Source organism: Petaurus breviceps, unplaced genomic scaffold (assembly GCF_028583685.1).
Source record: "Petaurus breviceps papuanus isolate PSGF00001 unplaced genomic scaffold, PetGlider_PUasm1.0 90919, whole genome shotgun sequence".
In the NCBI taxonomy this organism is placed as follows: Eukaryota; Metazoa; Chordata; class Mammalia; order Diprotodontia; family Petauridae; genus Petaurus; species Petaurus breviceps.
Window position 1 is genome coordinate 8,985,064 of NW_027187378.1, and position 19,902 is coordinate 9,004,965.

Consider the following 19,902-nt stretch of genomic DNA (forward strand, 5'->3'; position numbering starts at 1 on the left):
CGCTCGACCTCTCACGAGCCCGGCGCCAGTGCTCGGCTCTCGATTAAGTTGCCTGTCTCTCCATGTACTCTATTTCCGGCGGTTCTCATTTTTCTTCCGGTGTTTCGGCGCGGAGTGAGCATTGGGAGAGGCAACCGAAGCCTTTTAGGTAGGACCTGGGGCTGCGTGACGGAGACGCCACTTTTTTCTATCCTTCTGTCCGTACTGCGGGGGACTGCCGTTGCTTCCCTGGGGGAGGACCCCGGGACTGTCCTCTTCCCCTCCCTCCTGGCCCGGCGTGGGGTCCGAGGAGGGGAAATCCCGTGGGCTGGGGGTGGGGGGGCGCCGTCTTGGGGCTGGCTGGGCCGAGGCTGCCTTCGAGGCGGAGGCCCCCAGGTCTCGTGAACCCATCCGGGGGCCTCTTCACTCAGTTTAGTCAGGTAGCCTGTAAGCATTAAGCACCGCCTATGTGCCGGGCTCTGTACTAACCAAGCCCTGGGGATTCAAAAAAGAGGCTGAAGACTGTTCCTGTCCCGCGTCCAATGGGGGATTCGACGAGCAAACACTTCTATGCAAACAAGCTATAGACGGGACAAATAGGAAATAATCTACGGATGGGAGGCACCAATAAACATCTATTGGGCCCCTACTGTGTGCTAGGAAATGTGCTAAATACAGGGGGTACAAAAAGAGGCAGAAGATAAGCGCTATTGCTCTCAAGAGCTTACAATCTAATCTGGTGGGGGAGAAGAACTTGTAAACAAATATATACAAAGCAAGCTATGTGCAGGATAGGTTGTTAATAACAGAGAAGACGTTAGAATCAATAATAATGCTAATAGCTAATATTTATATAGTGCTTACTGTGTGCTGGGCTGGGGATAAAAACTCTGGGGACACAGAAGACAGCCCCTAGCCTCCAGGAGCTTACAGTCTAATAGAAGAAACAATTGCAAACAAATATGTACACTGCAGGCTATATATATATGAGAGGGTAGGGGAGACGAAGAGGGAAGGAGTTCAGGACAACTAGAGCATATGCTGCTTAAACCCAGAGGTTTACCAACTTCTTGGTTAGGTCCCCAGCTGGAGTCACCTGGGGACCAAGGACCTGAGCTGTGAGAACTAGAGAAGGGTGTCTTGTGGAAGCCATTTAATGAGTGCTCACTGACTTGGTACCCAGGCATGTGTATTTGTAGAGGGGGGGAGGGGGGAAAATCCTTTGGCTGGGGAGAGGGGGGATCAAAAAAAAAAGTCATAACTGTATATGATCTTTGCACTTCAGAAGCTGAGTTTTAAATTCACAGGTTCTGGACACGAGAGGAAATGACCCTACTTTACTTGAGTATCTGTCCTCTTAGAGGTAGAGACTTCTGCTTTTAGCTTCAGTCTATAAGGTGTCCCTAAAGAACTTTGGAATTGTTCGTGGAACATGGGAGATGCTGGCAGAGGACTGCTAAACACGGCACGTTGGCATCAAAGGTTTTGGGCTACACGAGCAAAGCAGAATGGAAGTAGCTCAAAAGAAATGGAAGATGTGCAAATTTAGAGAATACATCCCACATATCCTATTTGTGTAACCTGTGGTAGAGCATTCCAAACTTCTCTTGGGCTCATCAGCCACAGTAACAGTAACATAATGATGTCATTTTGGCCCTCCAGAATGATGGACAGCAACCAACCAACCCAAATACCTAGCATAGTTTCCTCCTTTATAATAGGAGCTTAGTAAGTGCTGGTTGATTCATTGATTTAGCAAACCAACCAAAGTAAAATGCATTAGAAAGAAACATATTCAAATGCTTCACCACTTTAAACAGGTGATAAGAGAATTTTAAAAATGAAATTTTTTTCTTTCTAGGCTTCTCTGAAATTTAGTCCAAAACATGGATATCAGACCAAATCATACAATATATATCAACAATATGAATGATAAAATCAAAAAAGAAGGTAAGTTTTTGTGTATCTGTTTGGCTCCTAGCTTTAGGTTATATATCATGTGTTGGTTGGTTGATAGTGAAATTGACTACAAAATATAAACTCTGCTTTGAATAAATTTTTATTCCTTCATATGTACCAAGTGAAATGACCTCATTTCAAAAAGTATTTTCTGTCTTAAAATTTATGTTAACCAAGTTTACTTGTACTCTTTATGCTTTTTTTCTTGTTACTCTTTAATGTAATGAATGAATATTTTGGTATGAGTAAAATTAGCCATGTTCTCTCAAACTTTTCCCATATAATCATATATTTTAAATAGCACTGATCTTGTATGCAGACAACAAACACTACAAAAGGTTTCTTTAAACTATCTTTCCCCTCTTTCACACCAATTGTTTATCCTGTGCTTGAAGTATTAGTTTAGGTCATTTGTCTATTTTATATTACTTTCATTTATGAATGTATGGTTGCCCCTCTCACCTATCCAGTGAACCATTGTAAGTAACAAAGATTATAAAAGAAAAGAGGGAAACTTAACAGTTCAGCAAAAGCAAAGAACACTTAAGTTATACATGACAATATATAGATTATTCTACACTCATAGAACCCCACCTCTACAAAGAGAAGCGAGAGGTACATCAAATCGAATTTTAATGATTTGAAACTAACTACAGATTGAATTTCAAGGACAGCTTGCCTCCTGCTGTTGCTATTTGAAGCTTATAAGTGGAGAGACTGAATTTATTCTATCTTGCAAAATCTTTATACTGTCTAGTCAATTATAATGGCTCTTTTCTCAGTGGGAGAGTCTTAATTGGCAGTGTAGCCAAAAAATGAGCAAAAACTCAAAAGCAAAATTAAACATTTGTAGCTTAAATTCTTCCTTTCCCTGGAATAGAGAATGGGGTAGCACCAGGAATATGTAATATTTTTATTTTTTTCATTTATAGTTAATCTGTTATATATATATATAATTAATTTATAGTTACAGCATACTTTTTTCATTTATAGTTAACTTGTTTCTTTTCTGATTTTGTGTAGAACTGAAGAGATCATTGTATGCACTCTTTTCTCAGTTTGGCCATGTAGTGGATATTGTGGCATTAAAGACTATGAAGATGAGAGGGCAAGCTTTTGTTATATTTAAAGAACTTGGCTCATCCACAAATGCTTTGAGACAGTTACAAGGCTTTCCGTTTTATGGTAAACCAATGGTAAGTTTTTTCAGCTAGTCTCTTACTTTTTATTTTTTCATTTTCTCTATTCAGAAGCAGCATAAGGTACTAGATAAAAGTGCTAGATCTGTATTCAGGTAGACCTGGGAATGAATGCAACCTCCACACACACATGTAATAGCTGTATGATTAGGCAAGTCACTTTTCTTTGTTGCTTCAGTTCCTCATCTTCAGAATGAGAGTGTGGGACTAAATGGCTGGCCTCTAGTTTCAGCTCTAGATAAATCAACTATCCTGTGATATTAAAATTATTATAGATTTATGTATATTTGAGATTGAAACTTTTATGCTTGAGACATGGTTTTGGATGCTAGTTTGTGAATCAATTTTCCCTGAAGAAAATGATACTAATAGATATTGTTTTTCTTAAATGAGTTCAGTTAAGTAAATAGAGGAAATAATCGAGCTTTTCAGGTTGCTTTAAAACAGAGGTTAATATGTTATATAAAGCAATTTTACAACTAGATAAATTATTCCTTCTCAAAGAGAATGAGATAATGCCCCAAGTCTCCTTTTCTAATAGAATTGTGTGAGAGTCTTCTCACTGGGCTCTTGTATCCCTCAGTCAGAGTCATCTTAGTATAGTTTTAGATAGTCACCTGCTAATGATTTCCCTGTAGGTGAGAGAATTCGAGGATCATAAGATTTTTAATTAAAGATCACCTATTCCAGGTGATTTTTTATTTTTTGCCTTTTTTTTTTGGAGGGCAATTGGGGTTAAGTGACTTGCTCAAGGTCACACGGCTATTTAAGTGTTAAGTGTCTGAGGCCGGATTTGAACTGAGGTCCTCCTGATTCCAGGGCCGGTGCTCTATTCACTGCGCCACCTAGCCACCCTTATTCCAGGGATTCTTAACCTTTTTTGTTTCATGTATGCCTTTGGCTGTTTGGTGAAGCCTCTTAGCTCCTTTTTAAATGCACAAAGTAAAATGTAGAATTGCAAAAGAAACCAGTTGTATTAAATTAAAATTATCAAAATATTTTTAAAACATGTTTTTGGACCTCAGTTTAAGAACCTCATATCTAAACAAATCTGCTTGTTTGGCAGAGGAGGAGATATCCCTGGAAATGGGAGGTAACTTGCCAGAACTGTAGGTAGGACTGTCATCAAAGGCAATCCTGGCCTTGTGCTTAAGAACCCTAGGATCAGGGATGGTAATAGTTTAGCTTGAGGAAGTAAGTGTCTTTAGCTTGAGTAAGATCTGTCAACAAGCAATTATTAAGTTCTACTGTGTGCCAAGCTCTGCTAAACCCTGGGAATACAAAGAAAAAGCAACATAAGTTTCTTGTTCTCCAGCAGCTGATGTTCTAATGAAGAACACACAGTGGTGCATTGTTTGGTGAGCATGAGCTATGTACAGAGTAGAATCAAGATAATCTTTGAGGAGAAGCACTAGCAGCTTGGGGACAGAGAAAGGCCTGTAAGAAGTAGTTCGTAAGCTGAATGTTGAAGGAATTGTGTGTTCTGAGAAGTGGAGGTTAAAAATGAAAAGGAAGAGCTATTGCAGAGGCACAAAGAAAGAAGAGGGAGCCTCATGGCTGGTGGGGAACAATAGGGAGACCAAAATGACTGGACCATAGAGTGCATGGAAGGCAGTTATTATTAAATAGGAGGAAATCAGAGGATCTTATATAGGGAGGAGCCCCTGGAGTTTGAGTAGGGGAGGAGATGACAAAGGCCAGATCTACAGCCTTGGAAAAGATAGAAAGAGGCAGGAAGACTGAGGAGGAGGCTATTGCATCATCTGGGCAAGACGGGATGAGACCCAGGAAGAACTTGATATCTGTGGGATAAAAAGAAGGGAATTGGTCAGAGAAATGAAGATGAGGGAGATGCTTAGATTAGGCAACAGATGGGGTATGTGGACAAGTAAGAGCAAGCAGGGTATACTGACTGGTGGCAGAGGGTCAGAGTTCACATACTAGTTTTACTTACTAGATGCCGGGTAATGTTGGGCAAGTCACTGAACCTCTTCATTATTCTCCATTTTTTCTAGTCTATAAAAATGACAGAGTTGAATTTAGATGACCTGTGACCCTGATCAGCCCAGCTCTAAATCTTTTCTATGACTGACAGAATGGATAATGATTCTGATTCATTCCTACCAAAACCATCCCATTTGTGGGTTTTCTGGAATTTGAATGAACCAAGTACATTGTTTATGCTACTTATTAATATAAATGTCAGATATCAAAACTGTTTGTTCACTACAGGCCATGGGAAGCTTCTCCTGGCCATCTCTGCTTGACCAGATCTCCTTTTTAAAAATTTTCCCAGAGCTCCTTAGGTCTTTGCTTTCTCTCCTTCATACCTTATTATTCAACCTGCATTATGCTTATCCCAGAATCTCAGAATGAGGAGGGATCTCAGTCCAGAGTCCAAAATGAGCTTGTACAGAAATTTCTTCCACAGCATACCCAGCAGGCATCTAGATTTGTTTTCTCTTTGGTCAGGGGTGCACCACTGCCTTCTGAAGCAGCCCATTCTGTTATTTGAAATCTCTCATTGTTAAACTATTTGTGTCCTACCACTTAGCAACTTCTGCCCATTATTCCTAACTCTGCCTTCTAATGCTAGGGAAAATAAGTATACTCTCTTCTATATTGCATCCTTTACATTCTTGAAGACAGCTATCCTGTCTCTTTTGGTACACCCTTCCATTATCCCTACCTCTACGTCACTTCTCTGGGCTAAATATCTCCAGGTTCTTCAGCTGAACCTCTTAAAGCATTTTATGTGTGTCACTTATCCCAGTCACCTGCCACCACTCTTGCCTTTTGTAGAATAGGAGACATGGGTTCTAAGCATTTTCTGACCCTAACTAGCTTCATTGGATAAGTCTCTAGGCCTCATTTTATTAATTTGTAAAATGAAGGTGGAGCTAAATGATTTGACATTCCTTCCAGCTCTAATATTTTATGATTCTCATTGTCAATCAACAGTTTTATGTGAGTAACAACAGTAGGCCAATCTGTCTGTGTTACATTCTTCTAATATAAACATTCAGATAAGATAATAGTTCCTAGAATACTTAATCACACTCTGTGGAGGGCAGCTGGGTGATACAGTGGAGAGAGCAGCAGGCTTGGAGTTAGGAAGTTCTGAGTTCAAATGAGACCTCAGACAAGCTGTGTCCCTGGACAAGTAAGTCATTTAACCTCTGTTTGACTCAGTTTCCTTATCTGTAAAATAGGAATAATACTAGTACCTACCTCACAGGGTTGTTGTGAGGACCAAATAAGATTATATTTGTAAAGTGCTTATTAGTACAGTGCCTGGCACATAGAATGCACTATATATACATGTTAGCTGCTGTGTTATTATTGTTAGATACTTGGGGAGGATGAAGGATAAATACATAGAAAACTCTCACATTAAAAATGACATTTGGGGATACAGATTTAGACTGTAGCCTAAGAGAATCTCTCATAATAAAGTTTAGTGACAATCTTTCTCAGACTTTTCCTAATTCCTTCTTAACCAATCCATAGGTTGTCCCCCCCAAGGATATTACACTGGTATGAAAAAAAGAAAATCTATATTATTTGAGGCATCATATTTCCCTTCTACTCCATTTCTAATGCTGTGCATTGCCTTTACTTTAAATTTTTCATCAGCTTCTCTTGGACCAGGACAGAATTCTTGGCTTTTAAACAGGCAGGTAGTAATTTATAGGCAAGAAAGAGCTATTAACTAGAAATTGTTTCACTTTGAAATGGAATAACATCAGTTTGTAAATAAATAAGTAGGTAGCAGCTTGGGGGCAGTTAGATGACAGTTGATATCTTTGTGAGTTCAAATGCAGTCTCAGGCACTTACTAGCTGTGTAACCATGGGCAATTCACTTAAACACCCTGTTTGCCTCAGTTTTCTCATCTGTAAAATGAGCTAGAGAAGGAAATGGCAAAGCACTCTAGTATCTTTGCCAAGAAAACCCCAAAATTGGGCCACAGATTGTTGAGCGTGACAGAAACAATGCAACAAGTAGGCACTTGTATTCTCTGTGCATCTAAATAAGTTGATTAATCTTGTTAAATGTCCATAGTCAACAAACATTAGGTGCTTACTGGGGAAACAAAAAAAGGCACAAAACAATCCTTGCTCTCAAGGAGCATCCATACTAATAGGGAAAACTGTACCAATACATAGGTACATAAAAGATACATTCAGAATAAATAAAGGTAACCCAAAAAGGGGAAGACTTTAGCAGCCAGTAGTGCAAGGAAAAACTTCTTGCTGGTGGCATTTGAGTTAAGTCCTGAAAGAAGCCAGGAATCCTAAGAGGAGAGGTGGCAGCATTCTAGAGCCATGGGGATAGCCAGTTTAAATGACACGTGGCATGTCACTTTCCAGGAACTTTAGGTCAGTACAGCTGGAACATAGAGTGGAGGGAAGTACTGGTTTAAGAAGTCTTGGAAAGGAGGAAGAGGCCAGAATATGAAGGACTTTAATGACAGAAAGAGGAATTTATATTTCACACTGGGAGTAATAGGGTACCACTGAAGCTCTTTGAATGAAGGAGTGATAATTAAACCTATGCTTTATAAAAATCATCTTACCACTGAGTAGAAAACAGATTGGAGAGTGGGGACACTTAAGCCGGGAAGCTGAGGAGAAGAATTAGAAGACTGGAGTAGTCCCTGTGAGATATGAATTAGGATTGTGGCTGTGTGTGTGTGTAGAATAGGGGAGTTGTATAAGAGGTGCTATGAGGATAGAAACAAGATTTAGCAATGGATTTGTTAGGTGGGGTAAGTTCTAGTGAGGAATTGGAAATGATTGTGAGCCCAGGGGACTTTGAGAAGGTTGGTGGTTGCTCTCTAGTATTGAGGAAGTAGAGAGAGTTTGGGGAAAAGATAATGAATTTTATTTTAGTAAAGTATACTTAAATTCATAAAGATATCTCAAAGCAAACAGAACTTGCTTATGTGAACTAAATGGCCTAAGGCAAAAATATATATTTCTAATCTTTTGTGATTTTCTGTGTTCTGTTGTCTAAACTGACGATTAAGACCTATTTATGCATAGAGGGAAGTTGTACAGATAATCCAAGATTGTCTTATTGGTATTTAACACATACTTGTAGATTGATTATGCTATAGTTTTAAGTATATTTGTACTATAACCTCATTTGATACAAGTCTAAAATATACCTTTTAAATGGTGAACAACAGTGACACTTCTGTCTGGCGAGAAAATATTTTCTAATTGTTATATAGATTTCTTAGAAATGTTGTGTCTAAGTGAGTAGCAATACTTTATTTTAGTAAAGAAGTATTTTAGTAATGAAATATTTATGACATTTAGAATAACAGACTCATTCTTTTAAAAATTAAAACAGAGAATTCAATATGCAAAAACAGACTCTGATGTAATCTCTAAAATGCGTGGTACTTTTGCTGATAAGGAAAAGAAAAAAGAGAAGAAAAAGGCTAAATCTTTGGAGCTAACTGCCAATGCTGCAAATAAAAAGCCTGGTCAGGTAAGCTGAGAAAAATGCATTAAAAACTTTGTAAGAATAATCATCTTTCATGTAAAGATTTCAGGGTTGGTTTTTTTCCTTCTTAGCACTTTTGCCTCAGAGGATTTATATATTATTGTGTGTTTGAAGAGTCATTTTTTTAAATTTATTGTTAATATTGAAATGTTGGGATTTTGAAAATCCAATAAAATTTGTGTCATAGCAGGTACAAGACTCAGAAATAGCTATGCTAATCAACTGCATAGATATTGACCATGAAAATGTGTCAGCCAAATTACTTACATAACATTTCATTTCATTGGTTTTAAATATATATTGCCAGTTCACAAGCTGAATGGCTGAAGTCTCAAGCTCTTATGATTCCCATTATGTTATGATGTATATAAGTAAATCATTGACATTTTTAATACTAGAATGACCAGGCACATAAATTCACATAAACATATATTATAATTTTACTTAGAAACAAAGGTTTTTCAGCCTCTATTTTTGCCTTCTAGATTAAAAAAAAAAGTGCACTGTGTTAAGCAGCTTTGTCTTTTGAGGCATTCTTAAATTCTGGTCTTTATACTGTTAAGAAGAAATAATTCGTTTAAGGCTCTTTTCTGTGAATGTTTTGAGTAACTTTAGTGAGAAATTTAATGTGGGTTATACAGCAAAACTTAAGATTATCACTCTGAAAACAACTATTGAATGTTTTAGAAACAAATTTCATTGGGTACAATTTTCTTTTCCCTTGGTCACATGCAGGTGGCTGTTTCTAGAAGTCTCTATCTTTTCTTTTATGTCAAGGTTGTTCTAATAGAAGATAAAATTGAAACTTTTGGTTGGAAAATTTAAAACTTTACAAGCCTCATTTTATGTAATATTTGTAAAGGTCAGGACTGGGCTTTTCAAAATTGGGATCATACTTTTATGTTCATTAAAAAAAGAAATTATCCTTATGTGTTTTAGATCTGGAATCAAAAGTTATATTCTTAATGGAAGGCAAAATATAATAGCTTCCTGAAGCTATTGTAGTACTTCAGTAATTACAAATCTGAACTCCTGCTGGTTGTAATGATGAGAAATTGTAACCTTGTTTTATGTTTCTCTTGTTAGGCCACACCAAATTCAGCTAACACCCAAGGAAATTCAACCCCAAATCCTCAGGTAACCTTTCTTTATAGAATCCTTAAGAAAAAGTATTGGGGTGGCTAGGTGGCACAGTGAATAGAACACTGGCTCTGAAGTAAGAAGGACCTGAGTTCAAATCTGGACTCAGACACTTGATACACTTACTAGCCGTGTGACCTTGGGCAAGTCACTTAACCCCAATTGCCCTGCATTCTCTCCTCCAAAAAAGAAAAAAAAAGAAAAAGTATTGTCCAAAGATAAATTATATGAAAATAGAAGATATTATATTAAGAGTGGCGAAGTTTTTCGGACATAGCAAGTTACCCCAAAAGAAAGACATTTCTAAAAGGAAATAGAGTACTTTTCCTTTCAAAGGGGAAGAAAACAAGGTGTAGAGTTACTCTCTTATTTCACAGGTCTAGTTAATGTCAGAGTCAGGAGTGTTAGATTGTAAGCACCTTTAGCGCATAAGTCATGTCTTGGGATCCTAAGTCTGTGGTCCAGAGCAGTGGTATCAAACTCAAATAGAAATGGAGGCCACTAAACTGTGCATAATATCTCTGTGGGCAGTATGTTGACTTAGAAAATTACATATTAACATTACTTGTATTCTATTGTATATTTTATTAAATAAAATTTAAATTAAAATGTAATTTAAATTTAGATTAAAATGTCATCTGGTTCCACTGCATTCCGACACATTTGATCTAGAGCTAGAAGGGACTTAAATGGTTTTTTTTTTTAGTACATTCTCTTCATTTTACATGTAAGAGAACTGAGACCCGCTGAGGATAGATGGGTAGTAAGCATCAGAAGTGGGATTTGAATCCAGCTCCTATGTTTGAGCCTTATTCATCTTTGAGATGCATGGGGGGTATGGGAAAAATACTGTAACCTAGTGGAAAGTACACTAGACTTACAGTCTAAAGACCTGGTTTCAAGTCTTGGTTCACCACTAACTTAGAAGTTTTGTGATATTTGATAAATGACAATTTCATTTTTATTATCTGTAAAATGAGGATAGTATCTGCCCTACCTACCTCACAGAGATGTGAAGAATCAATTGAGATGATGTACGGAAAGTGTTATCTAAATGTGTGAAGTTGTCATCTTTTTTATCTCCTGTGGTTCTTTGCATGCAGTAGGCACTCATATTTGTTGAATGATGAAAACTGAATCTGAGACTACCAGCTTCTCCAAATAAGTGATCCCTAATAATTTTCTTTAATAAGTGTATATAGGGGACATGATAGTTATATTCATTTGAAGAGCTGTAATGTGGAAATGTGATGAGTCTTGTTATGCTTGGCTCCAGGGAACAGATTTTCCTAAAGCACAAAGTTTGACTATATCATTACCCACACCCACACCCCGTAAGCTCCAGTGGCTCCCAGTCACCTTCAAGATCAAATACAAAATCCTGTTTGGTATTCAGAGCCCTTTATAACCTCCCCCTCCTTTCTGTCTCCCTCACCTTTATCATCTTCTCTGCCATGTACTCGTTAGTCCTGTAACACTAGCCTCCTGGTTCTTCCACACACAAAAAAAAATTTCATCCTTTTTATTAATGAGGAAATTTTTGGGAATCAGAAAGGTTTCTGTACAACCAAATCTGCTGCCCTTCCTACTGGTAAAAATGTGAATTTCTGAACTGTTTATATAATGTATATTTTCTTTTATTAACTCTAATGTCACTTATAGTCTATTGGATTCTTTGAAGTTGTTGATTTAAGATAACAAAGAAGATTACAACTAGTTCCTTTCCTTGTAACCTAAATTTATTTTGCATTTTTGTAGGTGCCTGACTACCCACCGAATTATATTTTATTCCTAAATAACTTGCCAGAGGAGACTAATGAAATGATGTTATCTATGCTGTTTAATCAGTAAGTTTGTTTTGTTGTTTGTTTTTTTTTTTAAATAAATGAGTCTTTGCTTCTGATGAAAGCCCCATGATAGAACAAATTATAATTTCATGATTTTAATTTATCTGTTCATTACAGAATAACAATTTTTTGCCAGTTTGCTGATTTGGTCTAGGATTGTCACTTGAACTTAATACATGTGTGTAAAACATGAGACAAAGCTTTGATAAAACTTAGTATACATGTGTGTATCTATATTTATATGTATACAGACATATATATGTACAGATAGATAGTTTTTTGTTTGTTTGTTTTTGCTTTCTTTGGAGGGCAATTGGGGTTAAGTGACTTGCCCAAGGTCTTATGGCTAGTTTTTGTGTTAAGTGTCTGAGGCTGGATTTGAACTCAGGTCCTCCTGACTCTAGGACCGGTGTTCTATTCACTGCCACCTAACCACTCCTAAGATAGATAGTTTTTTACAATCCTGATTTTGTGATTAATTTTTTGCTTGGAGTAGTGTGTTTTAAGGGCAGATAGATACACAGAGCCCTTTATCATTGTGTGTGTGGGGAGGGAGTTGTTTGCAATCAATTTCTTTCATAATTAACATCAGATATATTACCTATCCTCTCCCCCCCTTTTTTTAATTAAAGGTTTCCTGGTTTCAAAGAAGTACGGTTGGTACCTGGGAGACACGACATTGCTTTTGTGGAGTTTGAAAATGATGGGCAGGCTGGTGCTGCCAGAGATGCCTTACAAGGATTTAAGATCACACCATCCCATGCCATGAAGATTACATATGCCAAGAAATAGCTTTATGGACATTCTTTCAGTGACTTGGTTTTATTTATAGCTTCTGTTCTTCGTTTTTCAAAAGATACAGTTCAGAAATTTCAAAGAGCTTTTTGATGACAATAGTGAAAGTAGTAAAACATTTTGTGTAAACTTTTTTTTTAACTCAAATTCTCCAGCGTTCCCTAGGGTACTGCAACATGTGAGAAACATTTTGTACAATTAAAACTTACTTGTATTCAATATGTAATGTTATGGCTTTTCTTTTTTTTGGCCCATTTCCCTCTTTATCTGTTCTATATTGTAACTTTCTATGGCCACATCTTGTGTTTTCCTAATCACATTTTTTATAGTGGTAGAAAATGATCATCTGAGAGAGTAAAAGAGAAAGAATAATTAGAAAGTAACTATTTCTTACCTTTTGGGAGGATAGATGAAAAGAGGGTGATGACTTCGAGGTTCTTGAACTCTAAATACTAAGGGATTTCAGTGTCATCTGATGATAGTCTTTAGATGAGGTTATTCCTAAATAATATGAGTATAGATTATTTTCAGACTTTATTTAAACTTTAAAAAATAATACCTTTTGTTTTTCAGTTACTTCCAGTTCTTACCCCACTCTAGCACCTAGGAATCTTACTATTTTTAAGTCTGATATTAAAATGCCTCTGCGAAAGAAAATAAAAATTTCCTTTTAAGCTTAATCAAGTATGTTTTCCACCACATTGGGCTTCAGGTACCCTCTGTGATGACTCACGATTCCACAGGGCTTGTGTTGCCCTGCTTGGGTACTCTACCCTTACCACTTTCCAGCCACACACAGCTGCCTGATTCCCTGTGAACATTCTACCCAGGACCAAATTCCTGTGGACAATGATAACTTACCCAAATTCATTCCTCAGTCATTAACCTACTCCCAACTGGTCATACCTACCCCTTCCTAGTGATTATGAACCTGCAGAGGACCACTGTTCAAATCCTGTTCCGCTCACTGTTTGCTCTCATTCCCATCACTTCCCCCCCTCTCCCCTCCTTTCTGGAGTGTGCTCTGTAGTAACAAGCTAGATTTCATCTTCATCTTTTTTTCTTACTCTCTCCATCTTGCACTCCTTGAGACCTGGGTCCCTGTGAATGACACAGCTTCCCTGGCTGACCTTTACAGCACTGATTGCACTTAGACTCACACCCCAACTTCCTAGTCTCATCAGGGGATTTTGATTACTCCTTGGCCACTTCAGGCTCTCCTACCAGCAGTACCTAGTAGTCTCCCCTACCTTCACATTCAATCCATATTTATCACCCAGTCAATATTCTGGTAGCTGTTATCTACTGACCTACAAGATACTTTCCGCCATCAATGAGTTCAGTTTCTGGATCAGTTTTTCCTCCTCAACTCCTCCCCTCCTACTAGGTGACTTCACCACATGTTGATATTCTCCACCCCCCCACCCTTGCCCAAACACCTCACCTTTCCAGTTCCTCAGTTTACTCATTTCCCATGACTTATTCCAACCAGCCCTTGATCCTGCCAACACCCACAAGCATTGCACATTCATGTTCATGAACTCTAAAATTCCTCTTATCTGATCATATTCTCATTTCATTCCACCTTTTCTGCTTTACAACTCCAAACTCTGTTCTTGATCTTTAGCCATGGTGTCCAAATGCCTCCAACCCTTAATTCTTTCCCAGTGCCCTAGGTACACTCTCCTTCCTTTCCCATCTTAACCCCTTGGTGAACTGCTTTAGCTCTGTACTCTTCTCTCAAGTCCCTTGCCCCTTTATCCCATCAATGAACTTATTCTTTCAAATCCCAGTCCTGGATTGCTCTCACATTCTGCTAAACTAAGCTGGAGAAAGTCATGAAATCATATTAACTGAGTCTACTACAAGTAGATCTCAACGGGGCTTTCAGTGTAGGAAAGCAACCCTTTTAAATTTCTCTAGACCACTATTCCACTTCCACAGTGGTGTCTCCAAACTTCTGAAACCTCCCAGAGTTCCCTCTCACTTTCTCAACTGAGAACCATTCATTATATTTGACAAAACAGTTGAGTCCATTTGCAGAGAACTCCCACTTCTCTCCACTTCCTTATCTCACATAAATTAGATGCCTTCTCTCACTGTTTCTTTCACATGCAATGCCACATGTTTCTTTCACATTTGCCAAAGCAAACCGCTTTATATGCACAAGTGCTCTCATTCCATCCTACCTTCTCCAGCAGATTTTATCATCCCTACTCTCTGCTATCATCCCTATATCTACTAAGAGTTTTCATCTTTTCTTATTTACTGGCCGCTTTCCTACGATCTGCAAACATGCCAATTTCTCCCTCAAAAAATATTTTCTTGATTCATCCACCCCTATCTGTTGTGCTATATCTCTCCTTTTGTGTCTAAACTCCTTGATATGTTACTTGACATTAGATATTTCCACTTCCTCTTGCTTTACAGATTGGCTTCCACCCTCATTTAACTGATACTGCTCTGATCTCTTAATTGTCAAATCTGATAGCTTTTCCTCAAACCTCATTCTTCTTGGCTGCTCTGTAGTCTTTGACAGTCTATCAACATCTTGATAATTTCTTCTTTGACACTGATCTATCTTGGTTCTCCTTCGTGTTTGCTGAATCTTCATCCAGATCACACCCACTAATGGGAACACCCAAGGCTCTTTCCTGGGGAATGTTATACTTCTACTATTTTACTTGGAGCTCTTAGCCCCCTTGGATTTAATTATCTTCTCTGTGCAGATGACTCTCAGATTTACTTGTCTAGCCCTAGCAGTTCTCCTGACCCCTAGTCTTTCATCTCCAACTATCTTAAAGATGTTTCAAATTGAATCTTGCATAGAAATCCTAAACTCATCATGTCCAGAACTAAACTCAATATCTTCTCCCCATCTCAACCCTCCCTTCTTAATTTCCCTATTCCTCTTGAAAGTACTTATATTTTCCTAGACACACAGGCTCAAAACCTAGGTGTCATCCTGGGTTCATCACTCTTACATTCCACATTCAATCTGTTGCCAAATCCAGATAATTTTACCTTCTGAGCTCCTCTCATCTATAACACCTTTCCTCTGACACTACCACCACCAGCCTGGTCCAAGTTCTCGTCATCTCACTCCTAGACTATTGCCATTGCCTTTTGGTTGGTCTCCCTCCTCCTTTTCATCTCCTAGCTTCCATGGCTTCCTTTTAAGTCTCAGCTGAAGTCCCATCATCTGCAAGAAGCCTTTCCCAATTCTTAATTTTGATGCCTTCCCACTGAGACTACCTTCATTTTTTCCAGTTAATATCTTGTTTGTACATGGTTATTTGTATGTTGTCTCTCCCCTTAGACTGTGAGTTCATTGAGATTTATGTAGCATTTTAAGGTTTGCAAAGCAATTCATAAATATTATCTCATTTTGTCCTCCTTCCACCCCACCCCCCAAATACCCAAAATACTGGGAGCTAGGGACTGTTATAATCCTCATTTTACAGATGAAGAAACATGTGAAAAATACCAAGGTTGTAGACACATTTTTTTGTTTGCTCAGGGTCACACAGCCTGAGTATATCTGAGGCTAGAATTTAATTTAGTTCTTCCTGACTAGAGGCCCAGCACTTTATGCACTGGCTCACCAAGCTATGTCTTAATACAATATTAAACATTTATTTTTGTAATTCTTTTGATTATTTTCTTTCCTATAATAGGGAATTTTATTTTTCTAAATTTAGAGGAAAATACTATTCAAATGGAAACCTTTGCTTTACCACTAGTGTGTTGTGAGTCACAGAGGATTGCCAATTCCCATGAGTCCTAATAGTCTTCTGGGGGAAGTTCATTAACATGGACAGGAAGTGACTAGGCAAGAGGAAAAAAACTTGGATATGCATTCAGCCAACCCATCTTCTAAGAAAAACTTTTAAGATTAGGCCATTGCTATGTTTTGGTCATAAGATATTTTTTTCCAGGAGTAAGGTTAATGGCTGGAGTTTAAGGGCAAGGAGGCATGAAATTGGAAGTTTCTGTAAGTCTCACTATTTTTCTATTTTTTAAATCTTGGCTTTCAGGTTTTTTAAGCTGTTTATTCTGGGATCTTAATAGATTATATAGTCAAGTTTCTTGCCCACATTCTACCACAGAACATCACATGTGAAGAATACCAAGGTTGTGGACACAATTTTTTGTTGAATTTGGTCCTAGAGACTGTGACAGACAGCATTTGACTGATTCCAGAAGAGTAGGAGAAAATTTTTGTGCTTAGAGTTGGAGGCTATGAGAAAAATTCTGGAAGCTTGTAATCGGAATGTAAATTTAAAGATCTTCCCTGCCCCTAGGCTAAAGTGCACCTGGAGCCTGGGGTGGGAGGCTTGTTTTTCAATAGATACTTTTTGATTGTCCAGTGGGTCCAAAAGGTTGTTACATTCTCTGAGCCAGGAGAAGGCTATATAAGCCCTGATGTGAGGCTTTGTTTTGGGGCTCACTTTGAGAAGTGTTCTGTGATTCGATATGGATTATGGGAAGCCGTTGTCCAGAGCCCCCCGGCTTTGAAACCCAGATGTTGATTGGGTATGGATATAATGGTTGGACAGTTTGAAATATGTCTACTTGATCTGTTTCTGTCTTGATTAATTCTGCCTGTATACTTTGAAGTTCGGGGTGCTGACCTTTTTCCCCTGAACAAGGTAAACGATATATGTCTGACTGATTAAAGTAAGCTTGTTAACCCATTTTGAGTTGCTTTCCTTTAACAAAGCAGATCTAAGAATCTGTGGTGGCAGACACCCTGAGGACGCTTGGGGTGCTTGCTGTTACAAAGCTTCAGAGGAAGGGGTGAGAAAGTCAATCTATAAGGCAAGCACTATAATAAAGATGTTTCTTCAGACCTCTGCATCTGGTGGGGACACATCTCATTTGTCAGATTTCCTTCCATATCTGTGGGTAGGGGGTACCATACCTTCTAGTTATCTTCTATAACCCAAACCAATATAATAAGTGAAACAAAACTTTATAAAAGAATCTCTGTCTAGTCTACTAATGCTCAAACTCTGTATTCTGCTCTTTTCTTGGGTTGCCGGGGGAGCAGGGGCATGTGGGTAACCATATCTACAACAAAATCAACATATTTTAATTTTACTATTGGCCTTCAAACTTAAAAACTTTTTTTGTTAACTAAAATATCCTTAGATATAGTTTTGCTTAGTAATTTCACTGCCCATTCATCACCTACTTACTATTATCATTTCTAAAAGTGCCTCTCAAAACAACAATCTTATATTTGCCCTCTTATAGACTTGCCTGTAAATGTTAGGCTGAGTAGGGCAATTCATACTTTCATTCCTTTCCTAGCTCTGCTTCTGACTCTCTAAAATCTCCATGCCTGAGTTGCCTTCTCATCCTGGAGCATTCCTCTGCCTCTACAACCTTATCCCATTTGTGAGTTCCTACAGACTCCATTTTGAGGAAAACCCCTGGCCAGCCATTCTTTATTACTCTCCTGACTCTGGACATTGACACCATTTCTCCCTCCCCTATTAGAACATATAACCCTTGGGGCAGAGTCAAAGCACAAACTTGGCATGGGCTCTGGCTTCAACCATCTCCAATACCTGTAAAAAAATGACTAAACAAATTTTAAAGCTACAGAACCCACAAAGAGACAGAAACAAATCTCCCACTGAAGGCAGCCTGGCAAGCCAACAGGAAAGGTCTATCACAGTACACTGGGAGCTGAGTGCAGTCCCCAGTGAGCTGCAGTTCCAGCCCCAGGGTGGCCCCGACCAGCGCCCAGACCGGCCTGAGCAGACTTCAGGAGAGTGAATCACCAGCAGCTGTGGTGGTTTCTAGACTCCTCAACCCATAAATGCCAAAGAGAAAATAAAAGGTCAGTGGGGAACCCTGTTGTAAGAGTGAAAGAACATTGTGGTCTGGCCCCTGACCCCGGGGCAAGAAGTGGTGGGAGGTGAAGCAGTGCTGTGTGGCTGCTTTCAGAGCTCCTGGCCTACAGATCATAGGGGAACCAAATGACCATTCAGAGGGTAATTGCTCTTGCTTTGACCTGCCTGGATCTGGACTGCAGTCTTGGGTGGTAGTGTTGGGGTGTGTGTCCAGTGAACCAGAGCTTGTGGGGGCTGTAGAGAGGCCACCCAACTAATAGCTCCAGCAGCTGTGAAAACCCTAGCAATTTGGGACAAAGCTCTCTCCATTTTGTAAGCAGAGTTCTACCTTTGCAAAGCGCTCAAAAGTCAAGTAATTGGCAAGACAAGGAAGCGCAATCAGACCATACAATCCTTTTTTGGGGGACAAAAAGGATCAAAGCATGCAACTGGTGGAGGAGGACAATGAAGTCAGAACTCTTGCATCAAAAGCTTCCAAGAAAAATATTATTTGGTCACTGGACATGGAGGAGCTTAAGAAGGATTTTGAAAATTAAGTAAGAGAAGTGGAGGAAAAACTGGGAAGAGAAACGAGAATGATGCAAGAAAATCATGAAAAGCAAGTCAACAGCCTGTTAAAGGAGACCCAAAAAAATTCTGAAGAAAATAACACCTTAAAAAGTAGACTAACCCAAATGGTAAAAGAGGTCCAAAAAGCCAATGAGGAGAAGAATGTCTTAAAAAGCCAAATTTGCCAGATGGAAAAGGAATTTCAAAAGCTCACTGAAGAGAATAGTTTCTTCAGAATTAGATTGGAGCAAATGGAAGCTAATGACTTTTTGAGAAATCAAGATACTATAAAACAGATCCAAACAAATGAAAAAATAGGCAATTTGAAATATCTCATGGGAAAAACCACTGACATGGAAAATAGATCCAAGAGAGATAATTTAAAAATTATTGGACTACCTAAAAACCATGATCAAAAAAAGAACCTAGAAATCATCCTTCAAAAAATTCCCAAGGAATATTGCCCTGATATTTTAGAACCAGAGGGCAAAATAGAAATTGAAAGAATTCACCAATCACCTCTTGAAAAAGATCCCTAAAAGAAAACTAGGAATATCATAGCCAAATTCCAGAGTTCCCAGGTCAAGGAGAAAATATTATAAGCAACCAGGAAGGAACAGTTTTACTATTGTTGAAACACAATCAGGATAACACAAGATCTGGCAGCTTCTACATAAGGGATCGAAGGGATCACCTACCCAGCAAAACTGAGTACAGTGTTTCAGGGGAAAATAAGGTCTATCAATGAAAAAGAGGACTTTCAGGCATTCTTGATGAAAATACCAGAGCTGAACAGAAAATTTGACTTTCAAATACAAGAAGCAAGAGAAGCTTGAGAAGGTAAACAGGAAAAAGAAATCATAAGGAACTTCTTAAACTTTAACTATTTATATTCCTTCATGGAAAAATGATAATTGTAACTCATGAGACTTTTCTCAATATGAGGATAGTTGAAGTGAATATAAATATATATATGTATACATACATATATGTGTGTATAGGAGGGTGTATGTGTACATAAATATATATGTGAGTGTGTGCATAAATGTGTACA

At 38.4% G+C, this 19,902-nt stretch overlaps 1 protein-coding gene across 1 annotated transcript; it reads left to right on the forward strand.

The window, feature by feature from the left end:
- Nucleotides 1–12,654, forward strand: SNRPB2 (small nuclear ribonucleoprotein polypeptide B2). The gene is made up of 7 exons (XM_069075453.1): nt 1–148; nt 1,841–1,929; nt 2,962–3,134; nt 8,498–8,638; nt 9,740–9,790; nt 11,552–11,640; nt 12,273–12,654. The coding sequence occupies exons 2-7, from the start codon at nt 1,866–1,868 to the stop codon at nt 12,430–12,432; spliced, it is 678 nt and encodes a 225-aa protein (XP_068931554.1). The 5' UTR covers nt 1–148; nt 1,841–1,865; the 3' UTR covers nt 12,433–12,654.
- The last annotated feature ends 7,248 nt before the right edge of the window (nt 12,655–19,902 follow it).